At 46.5% G+C, this 17,665-nt stretch overlaps 1 protein-coding gene across 1 annotated transcript in view; it reads right to left on the bottom strand.

Moving 5' to 3' along the window:
* Nucleotides 1–17,665, bottom strand: part of EFCAB6 (EF-hand calcium binding domain 6) — a 209,668-nt gene that overhangs the window by 167,269 nt on the left and 24,734 nt on the right. The window contains 3 exon segments of the mRNA XM_057508338.1: nucleotides 2,429–2,541; nucleotides 6,404–6,455; nucleotides 6,458–6,536. Coding sequence (XP_057364321.1) covers nucleotides 2,429–2,541; nucleotides 6,404–6,455; nucleotides 6,458–6,536 — 244 coding nt within the window.

The following is a 17,665-nucleotide window of genomic DNA, read 5'->3' as shown; positions in this document are numbered from 1 at the left end:
ATGAAGGTTAAACTAAATGGAACACAGAACAAACACAACAGTAACAGAATGTGAGAAAGAAAAAATTATATCACGTAAGCAAAAAAGGAAGAAAGGAAAGAAGAAAGGAAGGAAAGGAAGTTGAAAAGAGAAGACAGGAAATAAAAAAGTCAACCCATGGTCCAAATAAAATAATTTCCATTATAATCCAAGCCAGCAAGGATTATGTGCTGACACTCTTAAGATTTGCACTTTGGGGCTGAGGATTTTGAACTGACAGGATGGCTGTGGGGACAATGAACAGATGGTATCAGTGATTCATCCTTTTCCACTACACACTAAAAAACAGGCCTCTGTTTTGACAGCCTCTGTGTAGAGCTTTAATATGAGGCGGCCCATAGCCATAAACTACTATATCTCTAATTTGGAACATCTGCAGAATTTTGACTTCTAACTTAAAGATTTGAATTTCAATTATGAAAGTTATGGAATAAGTATTCGATGAGAAGATTGACATGGATAAGATTTTATTTTAATATGATCTCTGTGACAGATCATAGAAGACAGATTGGAATAGGCCATGTTTTATGCAAGGATACCAATCAGGAGGCAGCGATGAGAACCTGAGCTAACACTGAAGGAACAGGAATATACAGAATAACTAGAGACAGATCCACACTGAATCAAATAAAAATGTTCTCATGTGAGATACATCACTATTTTATGACCCCCAATAAAGAAAATGTGTGTCCAATTACTGATAACAAAATGGAAAAAATAAGATTTCATTGGTGAATTGAAATTGTGTTATAGAACTTACCTTCTTATAATACCTAATGAAATAAGTAAAAGAAAAAATTAGTAAAAGTTATCAAAAAAACTACCAGCATAAACTGAAGCAAAAAGCAACTCAATATGGGCAGCCAGAGAGTTTTGCTTCCAATTATGGTGGGTTAGCTCACACTGAACCAACCCTTCTAGCAGATAACAATTGTAAACTCTGGCCAAATATAAACAAAACTATCCGAAGGCACTGGAGAGCAAATGATATAACCTGGAATCAACAGTTGGAAAAATGGAATAACACTCCAGGAGTTTCTTGTTATTTGGCTTTCTGCCTGAGGGCAGGTCTTAGCTGAAACCATGCCAAGTGGCTAGAATTTAGATATAAATCCACGGTATTAGTGGCGTTAGGAATCAGAAAACAGAATTCAGGACTACACGGCAGCTGCAAAGTGAGAGAGGGGGAGCCCAGAAAGAAAGACATAGAGAAATATTCCAGAAGTCTGTGCATAACCTCTGCCAGATCTCTGGCTAACTCTTGAATTACCAATGTGCAGAGGAGACAAGACGTCCAGGAAAATAGCAGAACAAACATTTCAAGTGTGAAACTCCTCAGGTATGATACAGATTAGAGTTTGAGTACAGCCTGGCTGCTAAAATAAAACTTAAATCCTTCAGAGGAATACAACAGTATCCATAGTCTTTACGATGCAAAATTTACATATCCAGGATGAATTCCAAAATTACTAGACATAGAAAAAGAACCACCAACAACAGGAAACTGTGATTCATATTCAAGAAAAAAGGTAATCAATAGAGACCAGATTCTGAGATGAGCTAAATGTTGGAACTAGCAGATAAAAATTTTAAAGCATTTAAAGTTTCTAAATTTTAAAATAGCAGTGTTTGAGAATGTAGAGGAAAACATTCTTCTTGAGTGGACAGACAGGAAATTTCAGCAGAACAGTTGATGCTCTAGTGACGTATTCTATGTTGATATGACCAAAGGCTCAGAAGGGAGACTCTCCAATGGCACTCCTCGTTGTGGACCCTCAAGGAACTGGACCCTGGTCTCTCCAGAACTATCCACCCACTCAGCAACCCTGGGGATTACACTGATGAGGCTAGGATAAACACTAACAGCACAAGGAAAATTCTTCCTTTTCAAGTTAATATGCCTGCAGATGCCTGGCTGTACATGTCTAATATAACTGCATAAACTACTCAACTATCTGCCCTTTTATATTAAGATTTTTCCCATCAGTAAAGGAATAACATGTTCATTATAAAAATCTTTGAAAATACAGAAGCAGCAGAAAGAACCAAACAACACCCAGAGACACATCACTTAAAGACAATTTGTATTTAGAATTTCTTTCCAATCATTTAGTGGTAGTCCACACACATTTCCCATGCTGTCCTTCACTTGGGGAAAATCATTGCTCATGGCCGCACATTTTACCAGGTGGATGTGCTGTGACTCACTTAACCCTGTTTCTGTTGTTAGACATTTATGTTATTCTTATAAATAATGATACCAGGACTATCTTTGTAGATAATGCATTTTCCATATTTGAAAGCATTTCCTCAGGATAGATTCATAGAAGAGGAATTAGCAAGCCAAAGGATATTGAAATTGTTAACTATATACTTTAAAAATACTTACCTTGATTTTCCATATAATATCTAAGATTCAAGTCATTATTTATACTGAGGTTCTTCAAAAAAACATTATAATCCACTGCAGTATCTTTATCAATGTTACAGTGTTTTGCAAACCTAAAATAGAAATATTCTTTAGAATTCAGAAATTAGAATACAGAAAATCTAAACTGAAGCATGTTTGTTACTAAGGTACCCTTTACACGCGGGTTGGTATTAATTTGAACCTCTGTTCTACCAAAAGCTGGAACGAAAAGGTAAACCCTAGGAAATGTCACCGTAAGATTTAAAAAATGCAGATTCTTTGAAGGAGATCATTTTACTTGGCTTCCTGATGGATGCACATGGATTCAAATGGGACAGGAACATCTTGGGACCTGCTGAGAGAATGCCACTGCCTGCAATAAAGATCTTCTCTGGCAGGAGGAGGGGGTGACCAGGACTTGGGCTGCATGGGAGCCACCTCTGCAAAAGCAAGTCCCACTTCCCTTTAACAACTGGGAGGAATGGATCTGGAGCTTGAGTCGGTCAGAGCAGCATTTCTCAAACCAGAGAAGGCGGGAGCTAGATGGAGGGGAGAATACAGAGGACACAGCCCACGTTCTTGATCAGGCATACAACTTCACAGAGAGAAACTACGGCTCAAGAAGGTGTGCTGTTTCAAAGCAGTTAGTGGTGCTGGGGGCAAAGCTTTTCTTGGAGCATTCTATGATTATATAGAAAAACAAAATTTTAGAACACTCAACCAGTGTCTCTCTCTCCCTGAAATAAATTGAGATATTCTTTTTTTAAGATAAATAGGATGTTTGGATTTTTTTCTTTTGAAAATGAATTTTTCTATTATTCAAATCTGCCACTTGATAAATGGTTTTCTAGATAACTTCTGCATTATTACATTTATTAAAAAATTGACAGTTTTAAATGTTTGGTTATATTATCTCCATATGTGTTGGTTTCTATAATTACCTAATTTCATGCTGCTTTCTAAAAATTTAGTGATTATCACCTTAAAGTATTTGTTATTTTTCTGTTTTCCAAATTTAACAAAGAATAATGTCATGTATTCATTTCGATGCATACCTTTTTTTTCCACTTTGTTGAATCTTGCCTTTTGTTCTAATAAGAAAAATTATCCTGAGATATGATAGCTGCCAGATGTTAACACTGCAGTTCCCTAAATAGCTCTATGGTCTCTGTCTTGTGAAAATAAGGCTGTCAGCTCCAGAACCCAGAAGGTGGTCCCCAACGTGCTCCTTTCTGAGCTGCCACCATGCAGGAAGTGTTGGCTACTCTGCTGCTGCAGGAAAATGTTGGGATGCTGACAAAAATCTCATCACCAACTTCCCAGTTTTCTGCGAAAATCCAGCATTTCTTCAAACTTGTATTTGCTCATAAGAGAATCCTGGCCTTTCCTAATGCTCAGCCACATTCATAATACCTGATGCGTATTCACTGAGGACAGACAGACAGAATCCAGTAGTAATATTTCCTACAGATAAAGTTTCACAAATGAAACCTCAGTACTGCCCAAGAATGCAGTATCTCATAAGGCTTTTTTAGAAGAATAAAGGCATGGGAGACAGAACCATTCCTAATATGAAGCAACCACTGCCATTTTCCCAGGGACCTGAGCCCTGGGTGGGAGAACTCCTGTGTCTGCAGAGAGTTATGGTGGTCAGGCAAACGGGCCATGTGGGAAGGTGAAGCCAGTGATGCCTCCTGACCCAGAAACCTCTGAGGCATCATCTGTGGAACTGTGCCCTGGGCTTCGTTTATCTGCTCAGGCAGCAGGCTGCCCTCCAGTGAGTTTGTTTTGTTTTTCAGGCTGCTCACAAATTATTCTACCTGGACTCAAATACTTCAGCCTGCAGGGCAATGGAGGGCAGGATGGTGTGGGATGAGAAAGGAAAAACAGAACTCAGTGGGTCTTGGGATGGTCTGAGTAACTAAAAAATTGGTGACGATTTCCTCTCTTGCCTCTTACTTATATAGGCTGGATGGTAGTCTGCAGCCTAAGGAGAGCTGTTTTTCAAAAAGTAAAGGGGATTTCATGGAATCTTTACAGTTGCGATGGAGACATTGAAACAAGCACCTACTATGTGCCCGTCACATCCCAGGCCCACCTCAGACACTACATGGAATCTTCACAGCAGCCCTGCAAGGTGTGGGGGTGGTCCCTCGGCCTTCAGCTTTAAGAGAAGGCTGAGTCTCAGTGAGGCCCAGGGGCTTCCCAAAGCCCTAGATCTAGCGAGGGCCACGCGCAGACCAGACCTCAGCGCTCCTGACTTCAAAGCCCGGGCCATTCTTACATGCTGGGTGTAGAAGGAGGATATTAAATAGAAAGCTGTTAGATAAAAGAAAGGATTCAAAAATACATTGTGTTTCCTGCTCAAAAACTAGAAAGGCAAAATTAATACTGAAGTAGCGTCTCAAGGAAAGAGCATATTCTTGAGCTTCAATAAGAAAAGCATTAAAGCAATTGAAGAAAGGGTCTATTTTTGATCTTCTGCCTTTCTATTCTAAAGGAAAGCAATTCTATTATGTTGTTTCTCAAGCCGTATCATGAAAACAGCATTGTTTTTGAGGCTTAAAAAATTTCTCAAATAAAAATTTGTGGAGTTCTTTATTATTCAATACTTACGAGATGGGGAAACAGACAGTAACATTTTTTATAGATTTACTAGGTTGGAGACTGCAGTGCCAAACACAAGGTTTATTGTCAAATAAAACACTGTTTTGTTTTTTGATTGCCTGTTTTAGGAGAGTGTTGCTTCTGTTCTATAATTGCCTGCACAAAATTATTTAATTTGTTTTGTTTGGATCTTATTCTGGACACTTTCCCAGTCGGAAAGATGTAAAAATTAAAACATCTATTATGTCTTTTATATTTTGAGGTGGGTTATAAAGAGAAAAAAGAAGAAAATATTCAAAAGACTAGGAAATATCCATCTTTTAAAAGTCTCCTTGCTTTTCAGACCCTGCAGTGCCCATGACGCTGTCGCAAGCCCTCTAGACTTCCTTGCTTGCTGTGGAGAAAACTCCTCTGCTCCTAACAGAAGGAACATAGTCTTTATGATACCATGTAAGCAACCCCAGCGACCCATTTTAATGGCGATTTGTAACTGCAGCATAATGTGGAACTCTTGGGCTCAGCATAAAATAATAAGGCTTGGTACTTTTGTTAATGGCCTATAGGATATTCAGAGAAGTGGGAGAAGGCATGGAGAGGAAGAGTACCTCTTGGCTGAGTACTACATAAGTTAGGTTAAATATGGGTCTCCCCTCTAGTGATTTGCACTCAAAACTCAGGTGGCCACAGAAGCCAAGCGTTTGGCTTCTAATGATCTAGAGTTTATTGGAGGCTCAAAAAACACCCATGCAGGCTTCCACAGACTGCCCTCGAGTGGGGAGCAGGTGGCAGTACCTTTCAAATGCCATGAAGCAGCTAAACATCCAGTTTTTCACTGTCCCCCTGCTGCAATGCACCCCCAATCTCAGCAACAACAGTCCTCAAAGGAAAGTTAAGTTTCTGCTACTACAGCAGGATGGAGGGCCAACAGGGAGCACATCGACTAATGAATAAATCTGGAAAGTTCTCATTCTCCTAACCCCGCGCTTTTGAGTAAAAGTCAACTGTGAACTGGAAACACACGGGATGGCGGGCATGGTGCCAACCAGGAGAAGCGAGACGACTGGTGATGGATTACTTAAATAACTGAGACGTGCACAAGTCTGCAGGCCAGATGACTCTCACCCCAGGGCACTTAAGGAATTAGAAGCATTAGCTCTCGCTTTTGAGAATCATGGAGAGCTTCCCTAACATGGGAGAAATGCCGAATGAGTGACTCTTTTAAAAATAGTCAAGGAGAGAAGGCGGAAGGGAGGATGATGCCTGTATTCAAGGAACCCAACAGGTCCTGGTTTGAAATGGGTTTGAAGGTCTACCGTGCAATCTCTCACCATACGTTCATTTACTTACTTTTTGTATTCATCATCCTTCATCTTCAAACAGGTTTCCAGGACCCTCCTTACTCACATGGTTGGACCAGACCAGTCTTGTTAACATCAATGAGTTAAAAGGCTTTGATAACAGTTATAATGTTTTTGAAAATCTGTGTATGAAAAATGATTTAGGAGAAGTCAAAAGATCCAGTGTTAGAAACCAAAATGGTAATAAAATATGTGAACGTTTTAAAATACTTCTTATAAAATAAAATGCTTTCAAAGACTCTCAGGCATGGGTATTGCAAAATGACATGTCTGTGGAAAAAAGAACACAGCTCTTATTGAATGTTTTCAAAGCAATTTTCTCTGTAAATGGTCTTAGTAAGTTTAGAAAAATCTCTTTCTGATGTAAAGCAGTAAGTCTCACACACAATTTATTCCCTTTTAGAACCATACAAAAAATCTTTTTCGTTAATTGATACTTTAAAACTGTAGTTCTGGCATGGCTGGACTTGTACAATTTTTATTTTTCATAGCCATATGCAAACTATTTTTACTGGAACTGAAAAATATGACTGTATATTTCAACCCCTCTGAATTTTTTAAATATATTACAGAAAAGTTTTATAGAGCTCTTTCCCAAATTCAGCAAATGCATATTCATAGGACACACAGACATGAAAGGCGTTTGGGTAGGTCCTGTGGGGATGCAGGGGGCAGTGAGCTCTATGCGCACCCATAAGTTACTTATATTCAGAGGAAAGAAACATGTCCTGGGACTCTTGTGTGCCAAGCACAGAGCTGCATGATTGAACCCTCCAGGCCCATAGGAAGGAAGTACCATTTCCCCGTGTTTAGATACAACTGAGGTTCAGGGAGGCAAGATGAGTTACCCAGCATCGCCTGGCTTGACGACACTGCTAGGACCCAAACTGACGTCAACCCTCTAACCACTGCCCCACAGAGAAGGTGAGGCTAGAAATCAGCATTCACCAAAGCTGGGCCGAGCCAACAAGAGCCGAATAACAGAGATGGACGAAGAGCAGCAGGCCTTCACCAGAGAAAACACACACTTCCGGCCCCACCATCTGGAGGACGTCATGCGGGAGGCAGCATCTGAGCTGGGAGACGGCGGTTGGGGCAGGACAGGCGGGTATTCTGCAGGCAGGCTGTGAAGGCCACAGAAGGGATTGTGGCCGAGCAGTGAGGAAGGCCCTGGGCGGCTGGATCCTGGAGGGCGTGAGTCCACCATCCTGCTCTGGATCACGCCCAAGCAGAGCCTGGATTCTGAGGAAAATCAGTGAGTGCCCCTCAAGGAAGGAGTTTCGGGAAGACTCTGAGATACAGGCTGGCCCTCATTTTATCGACATCCCGTCTCCTCAGCACTTCCTCTGCCAGCTCCCTTCACTGTCTCAGGCCGACTGGAATCCACTTGATCTCACAGCCCTTTCCTTCAGTGGCGCTGGGCAGATGGCCACTGCCCCTCCCTTTCCCTGGCTCCTCAGATCTGCTGGTGCCACCCCTCCTAGCTGGACAGTCAGGACACCCACCGGAGCCCCCCAGGCCTGGGGGATGCAGCCCTGGCCCGCAGCCTGCCTGCAGCCGCAGCGGTGGTGCTCACGCGCAAGCTCCGTCTCTCGGTTCCTGGACCTCCCACCCTTGTGGGTCATGGCTCCAGGCTCAAGCTGCACCTTGCTGTCCCCAATAACTACCTTTCTCCAAAATCAAGCCCCATGTTCCAGGACTCCCTGTGGCCGGCTCCTGGGCATGCCCCCCCTCCCCACTGCCCTCCTCCCCGGGTCCCTCTCTATCACCATCCCTGGCCCTGTGCTCAGCTCCCCTTCCCACCTCCTCCACACCACCTCACCACAGACAGGCAAGCCCTGAACCCTGGTTAAACCCAACTCACCACCTGTGCCAAGTGCCTGATGTGTCTGGAGAGTACGGATCGTTGAGCCCTAAGCTGGGCCCCTCACTTGAGACCACTGTCCTGCCAGCAGGGTGCTGTGAGGTGACTCTTCTCAGCACCCTCGCCCAGGCAGCCCTGCTCTCTCCACGCTCCTGACCTCGCTCCCCGACATCTCCATCTGCTTGACTCCAAATCCGTGTGAGGGCCTCCTCCCTGTCCTCCATGACCTGTCCCCTCATTCTTAGGCTGTCCCCATTACGGGGAGCCACCCCAGAGATGAGATCCCCTCCCTGCCCCTCTCTCCCTGCAGCCACTCTCCCCTCTTACCGGCACCGCCCCCCACCCCAAGTGCTGAGTGTGTCCCCAGCTCCAGTGTGCCCTCCATGCCCCCACAGTCTTGTGCCCCGCCCGCACACACTTTCTTGTCCAGTGACCAAAGACCGCCTGGCCACATGCAGTGGCCGCTCCCAGTCCCCAGCTCCCTCAGCAGCTCCTCCTTCCAGAGGCCCATTTCCTACCTGGCTCTTACATCCCACTCTCCTGGCTGTCCTCTGCCCTTTGGCTTCCTCTGGGCACTGCCTGGCTCCTCCTCAGCTCTCAACCTTTCAGCTGGGGCACCTTTAGACTCAGTCCTGGGGTCACTTGCTCCCTGTGGTCCAGTCCTGTGCTGTCAATGACCAGCTGCTGATGATTCTTGAATGTCTGTCCCCAGCCCCGGCCCCTTCTCTGAGCTTCTGCCTAGCTGACGTCCACCTGGAGGGCCTAACAGACACCCAACCTGCCCCTCCCACAGGCCCCCCAGCCCTTCCCATGGTAGATCCTTTCTACCACATTGTCTTTCACAACAGCCTGGCAGCCCTCCCTTCCAACGTCTCCAGACTCCCGCTGGTGTCTGGACCCCACAGGCTGGTGCGACAGCCTCCCATTTGGTCTTCCAGTGTCCACACTTGACCCCACACTCTTCCTCCACATGGCAGCCAGGGCATTCTGTTTAGATGTAAGTCTGAGCACGCCTCCCTCTACTCACAGTTCTCCCTCAGCTCACAGAGTTAAAGACCATGTCCAGCCATGGCCAGGCCCACAGACTGGCTCCAGACAGCCCTCCCACCTCATCTACCCACTCGTCCTCCGGCCCGATGCTTCCCAACCATGCCAGACTCTCCACTGCTCCTTGGGAGCGCCAGGCTCCTCCGGCCTCCGGGCGTCTGCATGTGCTGTTCCCTCTGCCGGAGCACTCCTCCCCCCTGGCTCTCTCCTCACTCCATCCAGATTTGGACCCACATGTCATCTTACAAGGAAGGCCTTCCCTGACCACGGGTCTAACTTAACCTTGTGTTTATTGCCTGTCTCTTCCTCTGATGTGTCAGCCCCGAGGGCAGGGTTCTGTCCAGTGCTTTTCCCTGGGTCTAGAACAGCATCTGGCAGAGTGTCTGTGTTCAGTGTTTGTTTGGATGAATGAATGCAGCCATCTTCTTGTCACCTGCTTAGAAAAAAAGCCACACTTGGAGGAGGTTTTGTTATATGTCTGCAATACCTCCCCAGGGCCAATCCTGAATGTAATAATGACTCCACTCAGTATCAAGGTAATAAAGATTACAATAATATAATTGAACAAATATTAATTGAATGTCTTCTATGTGCAAAGCCTCGTGCTAAATTCTACACACATCTCTCACTTCTGACAACTAGAGAACATTGGCTAGAATGATCTTAAGAGCTGAAACTGGGAATACCAGCTGAGGAAGGTGGGAACTGCCGCAGCCGGAATGAAAACCGCTCGTGGGTGTCCACCCCGCCTGATCACTTTGTCTGAAAGAACAGAGCCCATCACAGAGAGAACTTGCTCCCATGGCCAAATAAAAATCTCAGCTCTCTGCCTGCTGCCAAATCCCGATTCACCTCTTCTGGTAAAACGGAGGACATGAGGCGATGTGCTTTTTTAAAACCCTGAAGCAGCCCATATGGACCTCCAGTGTGGAAAGCCAGGAAGCAGCAAGTCTGGCACAGATCTCACACCCACCAGAGGTATGTCTCCAAGTTTCTTATCATTTGTCAGACTGAAGTTTGGCAAGATCTGAACTGAGCTGCAGATGGTGAGGCTTATCAAAGGCAACTGAGGGCCCTGGTTACAAGGCTTGTCCCATACATGATAGGAAAGAAGAAAAAAGTATAAAGGAATAAAATGGCTGGGGTCATAATGGTAACCGCACCCTGCTCCACCCCGTTTCCTGGCTCCTCTGAAGAGGCAGCAGAGGAAAAGCTAAGGAGGGGAGGACTGTGATCATGCTCAACTCCAGGCCAGCTAGACATCTGCCGTCTCGGTGTAACCGGGTCGAGTCTGCATCGGGAGCCAGCTGTCTCTGAGCCTCCTGCTCTCTGGGCTCCCCGGCCGGCTCCGGGGCTCCGCTGCACCCTCCCCGCCAGTCCTGGCTTCCAGCCTGCTGAGCTACCCACACCCACAGCGCACAGGCCCCCTTCCCGCATGCTGACAAGTCCTCCCCAGGATTTCTCATGCGTGCAGGGTAGCTCGATCACAGTATTCATGGGATGAAGCTTTAGTAAGCAAGGAAGTCCTTGTACAGACATGATGGGTGCCTGTGAAAAGGTAGACAGGCAGTGATCTGCTCTGCATCTTGCCGGGGAAAGGAACCGGGAACTGGACAGGAACAGCAGAGCAGGGGCACAGACCAGGCAGCCCGGGTGCCTACTGCTGGCAGGAACAGCCCACGGAAATTTCCACGGGCTAAGTGGAGAGGAAGGAAAGGTTCTGGCTTGAGCTATCCTGCTCCCAAGAGCTGCTCGTCAGATGAGGGGATCAAGCAACCTGAGGGTGCCGGGTGGACACTGGAGCAGAGCTGAGGAGGTCCACAGCGGCTCAGGCCGGAGCTGAGGTTCCTCACAGGAAACCACGCGATTCAGAGGTCACACAACGCGCCGTCCTCATGGCTCCCATCTGCCCTCAGAGAGAGCCGCCCTTCCGCGCTGCCCGCAGAGGACACCAGCCAAGAGTTGGGAGACACGATCCCTTTCCTCGGCCCTCATCACAGACGGTGAGGGGGACAAGGGAAGCCGAGAGGGGAGGGAGGGGTCGGCGGGCACGCAGGGCATGCCCCTCACACTGCCCATTCCCCCAGCCGGAGGGAGCGGAGGAGAGGGCCAGCCGGGCTGGAGGTGAGCTCCGGGCTTAAACTGGACTAGCCTGCGCGGTTTATCACTAAATGTGGCCAGAAAGCTCTGAGATCCCCCTGAGATATCTTTACAGGACAAAAAGGGCAGATTTGCCAGCGCCTGCCTGAGAACAGCGGGAGGAGAAAACTCAGACTGTTCACACGTGTACCCCACTAAGTCGAGACGGTTCAATAAACCGCTAACAGGGGATGGTGTTAGTACTCCGTGGTTCTTTGTTTAAGATCCTTTTTACAGCACTTGGAGCTCCAGGGAGGAAAGCTGTGAACCCAATAAATATGACCACCCAACCTTAAAGGAGGTGAGGAAAGGCCTAAAGTTTCCTTCCTAAAGCCCAGAATTCCCAGTCAGGCTGCAAAATAATCCTTCTCTAGGCCTGGCTCTGAAGTGGCCCTTCCCCCCAGAAGCCACCTGCACACTAACCTACGCCTCCTATGATGGTACTGTTACTGGCTCCTATTTACCTGTTTTCTGTTGGGGTCTTCGCCCAGTCACCTTTTCTAGCCCAGTTTCTAGCAGAAGCGGGTCAGGAATGGCATCCTACCCGGCGGCCTGTGGGCCGACCCCCAGGGGAAGGGCCTTCTAGTGCCCCAGTGTCCTGGCTCTGCTGCAAAATGGACGGTTCGGCATCCAGTGCTGTCAGTCTGGCACCTCTCTGTCACCATGACAAAATTCCTTTTAAATTTCGGGAGTAAATTTTTTAAATGAAGCCATGAAAAAGGATGTCTTACAATAAACACATCAATGCTCATTTTCCTTATTATTCTACTTTTGGCTATTTCATATAAAATCTTTAATTAAAGTTTTTCTTTGAAATTGTCATTATCAACCCAGAAGAAAGAAAGGGGGAAAAAAAGAACAACACAGCTGTGCAGATATGAAGCGCTATTCAGGACTAAATGAACTGGAACGAAATAAGTAGCTTGACTGTTATGTTCCTAGTTTTGGCTCTGTATTCTCAATAGCACAGTCTAACTTGTCACTTTATATCGATTCCATCTGTTTACACTCTGCAGAGTACTGGCTTCCTACCGTGAACATTTCCTATTTACCAGCTGGTAAAGATGAGCCAAACCAGATAGGAAAAAATTAGACTACATTCAGAACCTCATAAACACAAACTTTCAATTTGGGGACATGTGGGAGGAGCTGCGGCCAGGCTCACCTTAACAAAGGCTTCGCTTCCCCACCACCCGGGCTGGCACTGTCGTTCACTGCTCTGCAGCTCACCCCCACCGACTGAGGACTGTGTACCTACTTTCTGAACATATGCAAATCCTGCCTTAATGAAAAATTGATAAGCTTATGTAAAAAGACAGCTAAATGAAATCCATGAAAACAGAAAAGGGAGCGCACTAAAAAAGAGCTAAAGCCACCTAAAGGTAATAGTTGCTATGATGGAGTAAAAGTCCAAGAATCTGGTTTGGGGTTTCCTTGTAGCCAAGGTGAAAAGGGAAACTTCTGTTAAATACACCACAGGCCAAAGAAACCTTCCCCTACATTTGATTTTCATTTTTAAAATGTTTATCTGTAATATATAGCTTAATAAGGATTCTAGTTACCCAATGAACTTCTGGCACAGCTATGAAAATAAACCCAAGTCTAAATGTCTAGGCTTTTAAAAAAGGGTGCCATATCTAGATTCCTATCTCTCTTTCCTTCTAACCCAGCCCACACTCACAGGATGGGAGCTCCGCCCCAGGCACTGCAGGCCAAGAACACTGGGGCAGGACCAGCCACAGATCACTAACAGACAAAGGTGCGCAGGGGGAGGGGCACGTCAGTCCCTCCCGGGAACTCCACGGTGGCCCCCAGACACCAGAGGTGCTCCATAATCGGCTGATGAGAGCAACCAACTATTTCCAAGGCCTAAAACAGGTACCCCTGATCCCAGCTGCTCCCCCATCCAGTGTATCTACTGCACTGCGGACATGGATCTCCTAAACACCTCATTTCTCATGGGAAACCTTCGATGAACCACCACCACCCTTTGCCCCGTGCTTGAGGGTTAATACCTGACTCTCAGATACTTACAGCTCTTTCTCCAGCCTACCTTTCAAACTGATCTGTCAGATCTGCCTTGACACATACCTTTCCCCAGAGCTTGTCTCCACATTGCCCCAGCCACATCTCCACAGCCTCCACCTCCACGTCCTTTTCTTATGCCAGAGTGCAATCCTGAAAGCTACCGCACATCTCATCCTCTTCCCCATCCTCAACATGCACTGAAACCCCACCCATGGTCCAACTTAACTCCTGTCTTACCTTTCTCCTGAAGATCTTCCTGCCTATTTCAATTAGTGGGAATTATTCACTGAGGAAATATTTGCTGAGCTCATATTAGGTGCCAGGATCTGTCCAAGGCACTAAAGTTAAAACACTGAAGAAGATAGAGAAGGTGTCTGCTCCCAGGGAACATACATCCTAATGATAAGCAAGTAAACAAACAAATAAAAATCTCAATATGTTCTAAGTGTCAAGGAAAATATGCAACTTTTTAATGGGGTGGTCAAAAAACCTGCCTGGAGAGATTTCACATGCTGAGCGCCAGAATGCCAGAAGCCAACATGCTTGATGGTTACTTGATGGGCAAACAAAAGCCATGGGGCATCGTAAGCAGAGGAGTCCGGTGAGACCTGACTTATGTTTTGAACAGATAACTCTGGGTGCTGCGTGGAATAGAGACCATAAGGCGCAAGAGCGGACACAGTCCAGGGGTTATTGGCGAAGCACAGGGTAGAGAGACAATGGGGGCAGTGGGCATGGAGAAAGGTGGATATGGCACACAGGACTTGCTGACAGAGCAGGGCCAGTAAGGGAAACATAGGAATCAAAGCTAATGCTAGGTTTCTTCTTGAATGACTCAGTGAATGATGGAACCATGCACTAAAATGGTGGGGAGGCCGTGGAGGAAGGCTTCTCGGGGTGGGGGCAAGGGCAGGCAACAGCTATGGTTTGCTCTGTGGACAGTGGTTGAGCCCAGAGCCCCAGAAGGAGATGTAAATGTGGGTGCCATCAGCATCTAGCCCCCTTTGAAGCTTTAAACCAGAAATGACCACATACTATCATATAACTTTTTCCGCATGAGAACTAAGATGTCTTAACTTCTTCAAATGCAAACTCCTAATTTTTGGAGTAACTTCTATGGACCCAGCACTATGGTAAGTCCACTTCATATTTATTCTCACAAAGAATCTCAATGATATTGGGAAAACTTTGCATCAATACTGTTTTTCCATTTCACAGAGGAGGAAACAGTCTCCAGAGAGACTAGCTGGCTCAGGGTCACTCAGCTGGTGAGTGGTGGTGCTCAGACGCACTCTCCGCTAGGTAAGGCCAAGCACCCGGCCTGTTCCTCCTCTTCTGTGGTGTTTTAACATTGACCCCTACAAGCTTGTTTGTACTACTGGTTTGCCACATGCAAGAAAAAAAAGGATGTCATTTTTTTAAAAAAAAAGATTAACTTAGTCTGAAATAATACAAAGTCTAACCTAACAGAATCTTCACTTTAATTTCCTGATGAAGCCTTTTGTAAATTAATAATAAAGCAACCAAAAATAGGTCCTGGAGAGGAAGTATTTTCAATATAATTTTTTAATAAAACAGCAACTGGTTATTTTGTTATGTGAAATTCTCTAGATGAGAATGTAAGCATTACTCTTCATTTAGCTGCACAGACACACGAATAAGAGCTGTGTGACACTATTAATCACTATATTCATTATGATTGATAGGCTCTTCTGCAGGGAGGAAAAAGTGCCTCAGATACAATCTGTCCCAACAGCTCTGCGATATGCTAATATTTTCTTCTGACGAAAAAGGAGATGTGTTCAAATACCTGCTATAATAGGCAATTAATACCAAGTGCACCAAAGGAGAGCTGATAAAAGTGGGATTAGAAGATTATTACAAATTGACCAAAGGCTTATATGTTCTAGTAAATGGGCTCCTTTTCAGTTTGACACAGTCTTTTTATTAGGCAAACAGACTGCATTCCAGTACATTCATTCATGCTAATGTGGTGCTATAATGTTAAGGTATGTTTATGAAATGGCTGTGAGTCTAACAACTGTTTCTTTATTCCTCAAGCAATAGTTTTTTAATTTCTTTTTTAGGAAAATTCACCTATTTAAGAAAATGAATCTACCTATCACTTTTGCCTCTTCTTCATGAGGATATTACAGACTAAGCAAGCAGCTTAGTACCTCTAATTATTTACTAATTGCTTCTGAAATGACTAAGGCTGCATCTCGCCAACCCCAAGGCACTAGGGTAATCCCATAAGAACTGCATCAGACCACTCGGTGTCCCACAGACACACTAGTCGCGGCTGACTGGGTAGACCAGATGTTCTGACATCACATCGCCCAAGCTGGAGAGCGTGTTCCTGATTTGGGTGGTGACGTGGTGTGAGAGCTGACAGCTTGGGGCTTGAATGTGGTTTTTGCTTTCTTTCTTTTTTTTTTTTTACATCTTTAACTGAATTATACATTCTTGAACTCTAGTCTTCAGTTAAGAACAGTGTTTTTTTGGTATGTGGTGGGAAGGAAGAGTCATATTTCTCAATGTATGTTGAATCCTTACATGGGTCGGAAGAGCCTCCTGTTCCTCAGGGGGCCTGGTGGGTAAGGGCGAGGACTCGGGGACTGCAGCTTCGCTGCCCACCAGCTGTGTGCCCGTGGTCAGGCCGCTGAGCCTCTGTCCCCGTTTCCCTCTGTATCAGTGTGGGGTAGCAGCGGCACCTGCCCTACAGGGTTCTCCTGGAAATTAAATGATCTGATACACTAAAGCACCTAGAACAGCTCCTATAAGTGCTCAATCAGTGCTTTTTGACTATTATTATTACTAAAGTTGGCAAAATCCAAAAAAATTACATTCATGGCCAAAAGATTAAGACCCAGCCCTCCTATAGGGGCCCCCGAGGGGCGGGCTCAAGCAGACCTGCTGGCTGCCTTCCCCAAGCCCACGCACCTGCGCCCCCTCTTCCTTTCTCACAGTTCCCATTTTGTTCAGACATCCGCCCTCTGACGGCCGTGTGCTCCAGGGGCGGGAGTCTGGCTGCCGCACCGGGGAGTAATCAGGCCTGAGCTGCCGTGGCGACCATGGTGGCCAATGCCACAGTCAGTGACTGGTTTGGGCGCGGGACACCATGACCGTCTGTGAGTCATCACATGGAAAGAAACGGCATACTGGAAACACTGACGCCACAGCACCCACATGTCAGGCCTGGGAAGGTGGCGGCGCCCTTCCAGTGACCAGGGGACACATGGGGCAGCTGACTCTGGACCTGCACTCCCTCTTGACTTCCTCCTAGATGAGATGAGAGGCTCCTTACTGCCTCTGTTAGTTCACTTGCAGGTTTCTGCTTCTCACGGGGAAGAATGGCCAAACACCTTGGTGGCTGAGGGGGGCCACCTGGTAGCAGGTGAAGCCTACCACAGGAAGGGTTTCAAGAGCGAATGCAAGGAGAACTGCCTCATTAATAGGCGGGGACGGGACTAACACTTACTGAGCGTCTACTGTATGCCAGCGGCTTCGCTTACATCGCTCTTATTCCTTCTCGCCACTACCCTGATAGGTGAGTTCGCTGTGTCCCCTTTGGAGACAAGGAGACTCAGAGGAGCGAGGGACCTGTGGGAGGCCCCCCCAGGAAGCCGCAGAGGCTAGATTTCAGGCGAGCTGTGCCTGACTCCCACTAAATCCCTCGGCTTCCTATGAGACTGAGAGCAGAGAACTCCAGAAGCAGTCAAGGAGACACCAAGCCAAGGGCCCAGAAGAGAAGCCAAAGGAAAGCACGTATCGGTGAACAAATGAAAAGCAAGGGCCAAGACAGTGAGAACAGGTGAGGCATGTGCACAACTCCAAGTGCCTCACGCACGGACCAGAGGGCAGATTAAAGCAGGGACCAGAAGCCGAGGGGCAGCAGAGCTTCTCCTTCCCGAGCACAGAGCCCCAGGGGACCAGGCAGGGGGCGTGGCTCACGATCAGCAAGAGACGGACAAACGGGTCTTGGAAATCTCCCGGTCTGCCTTCCCCTTGAGTGATGGAGAAAATGGCGGAGACCGAGGCTTCAGCTGGATAATGGGCGTGAACATGGACCTATGTTGGAGGGTCTGAGAGCACGCAAAGAAGGGAGAGGCTGAGGAACTGGCTCCCAGCCCAAGCTCACTGCAGAGGAAACAATTAGGACGCACAAGCCCT

Source organism: Manis pentadactyla, chromosome 10, assembly GCF_030020395.1.
Source record: "Manis pentadactyla isolate mManPen7 chromosome 10, mManPen7.hap1, whole genome shotgun sequence".
In the NCBI taxonomy this organism is placed as follows: domain Eukaryota; kingdom Metazoa; phylum Chordata; class Mammalia; order Pholidota; family Manidae; genus Manis; species Manis pentadactyla.
This window is presented reverse-complemented; position numbering and strand designations above follow the sequence as displayed.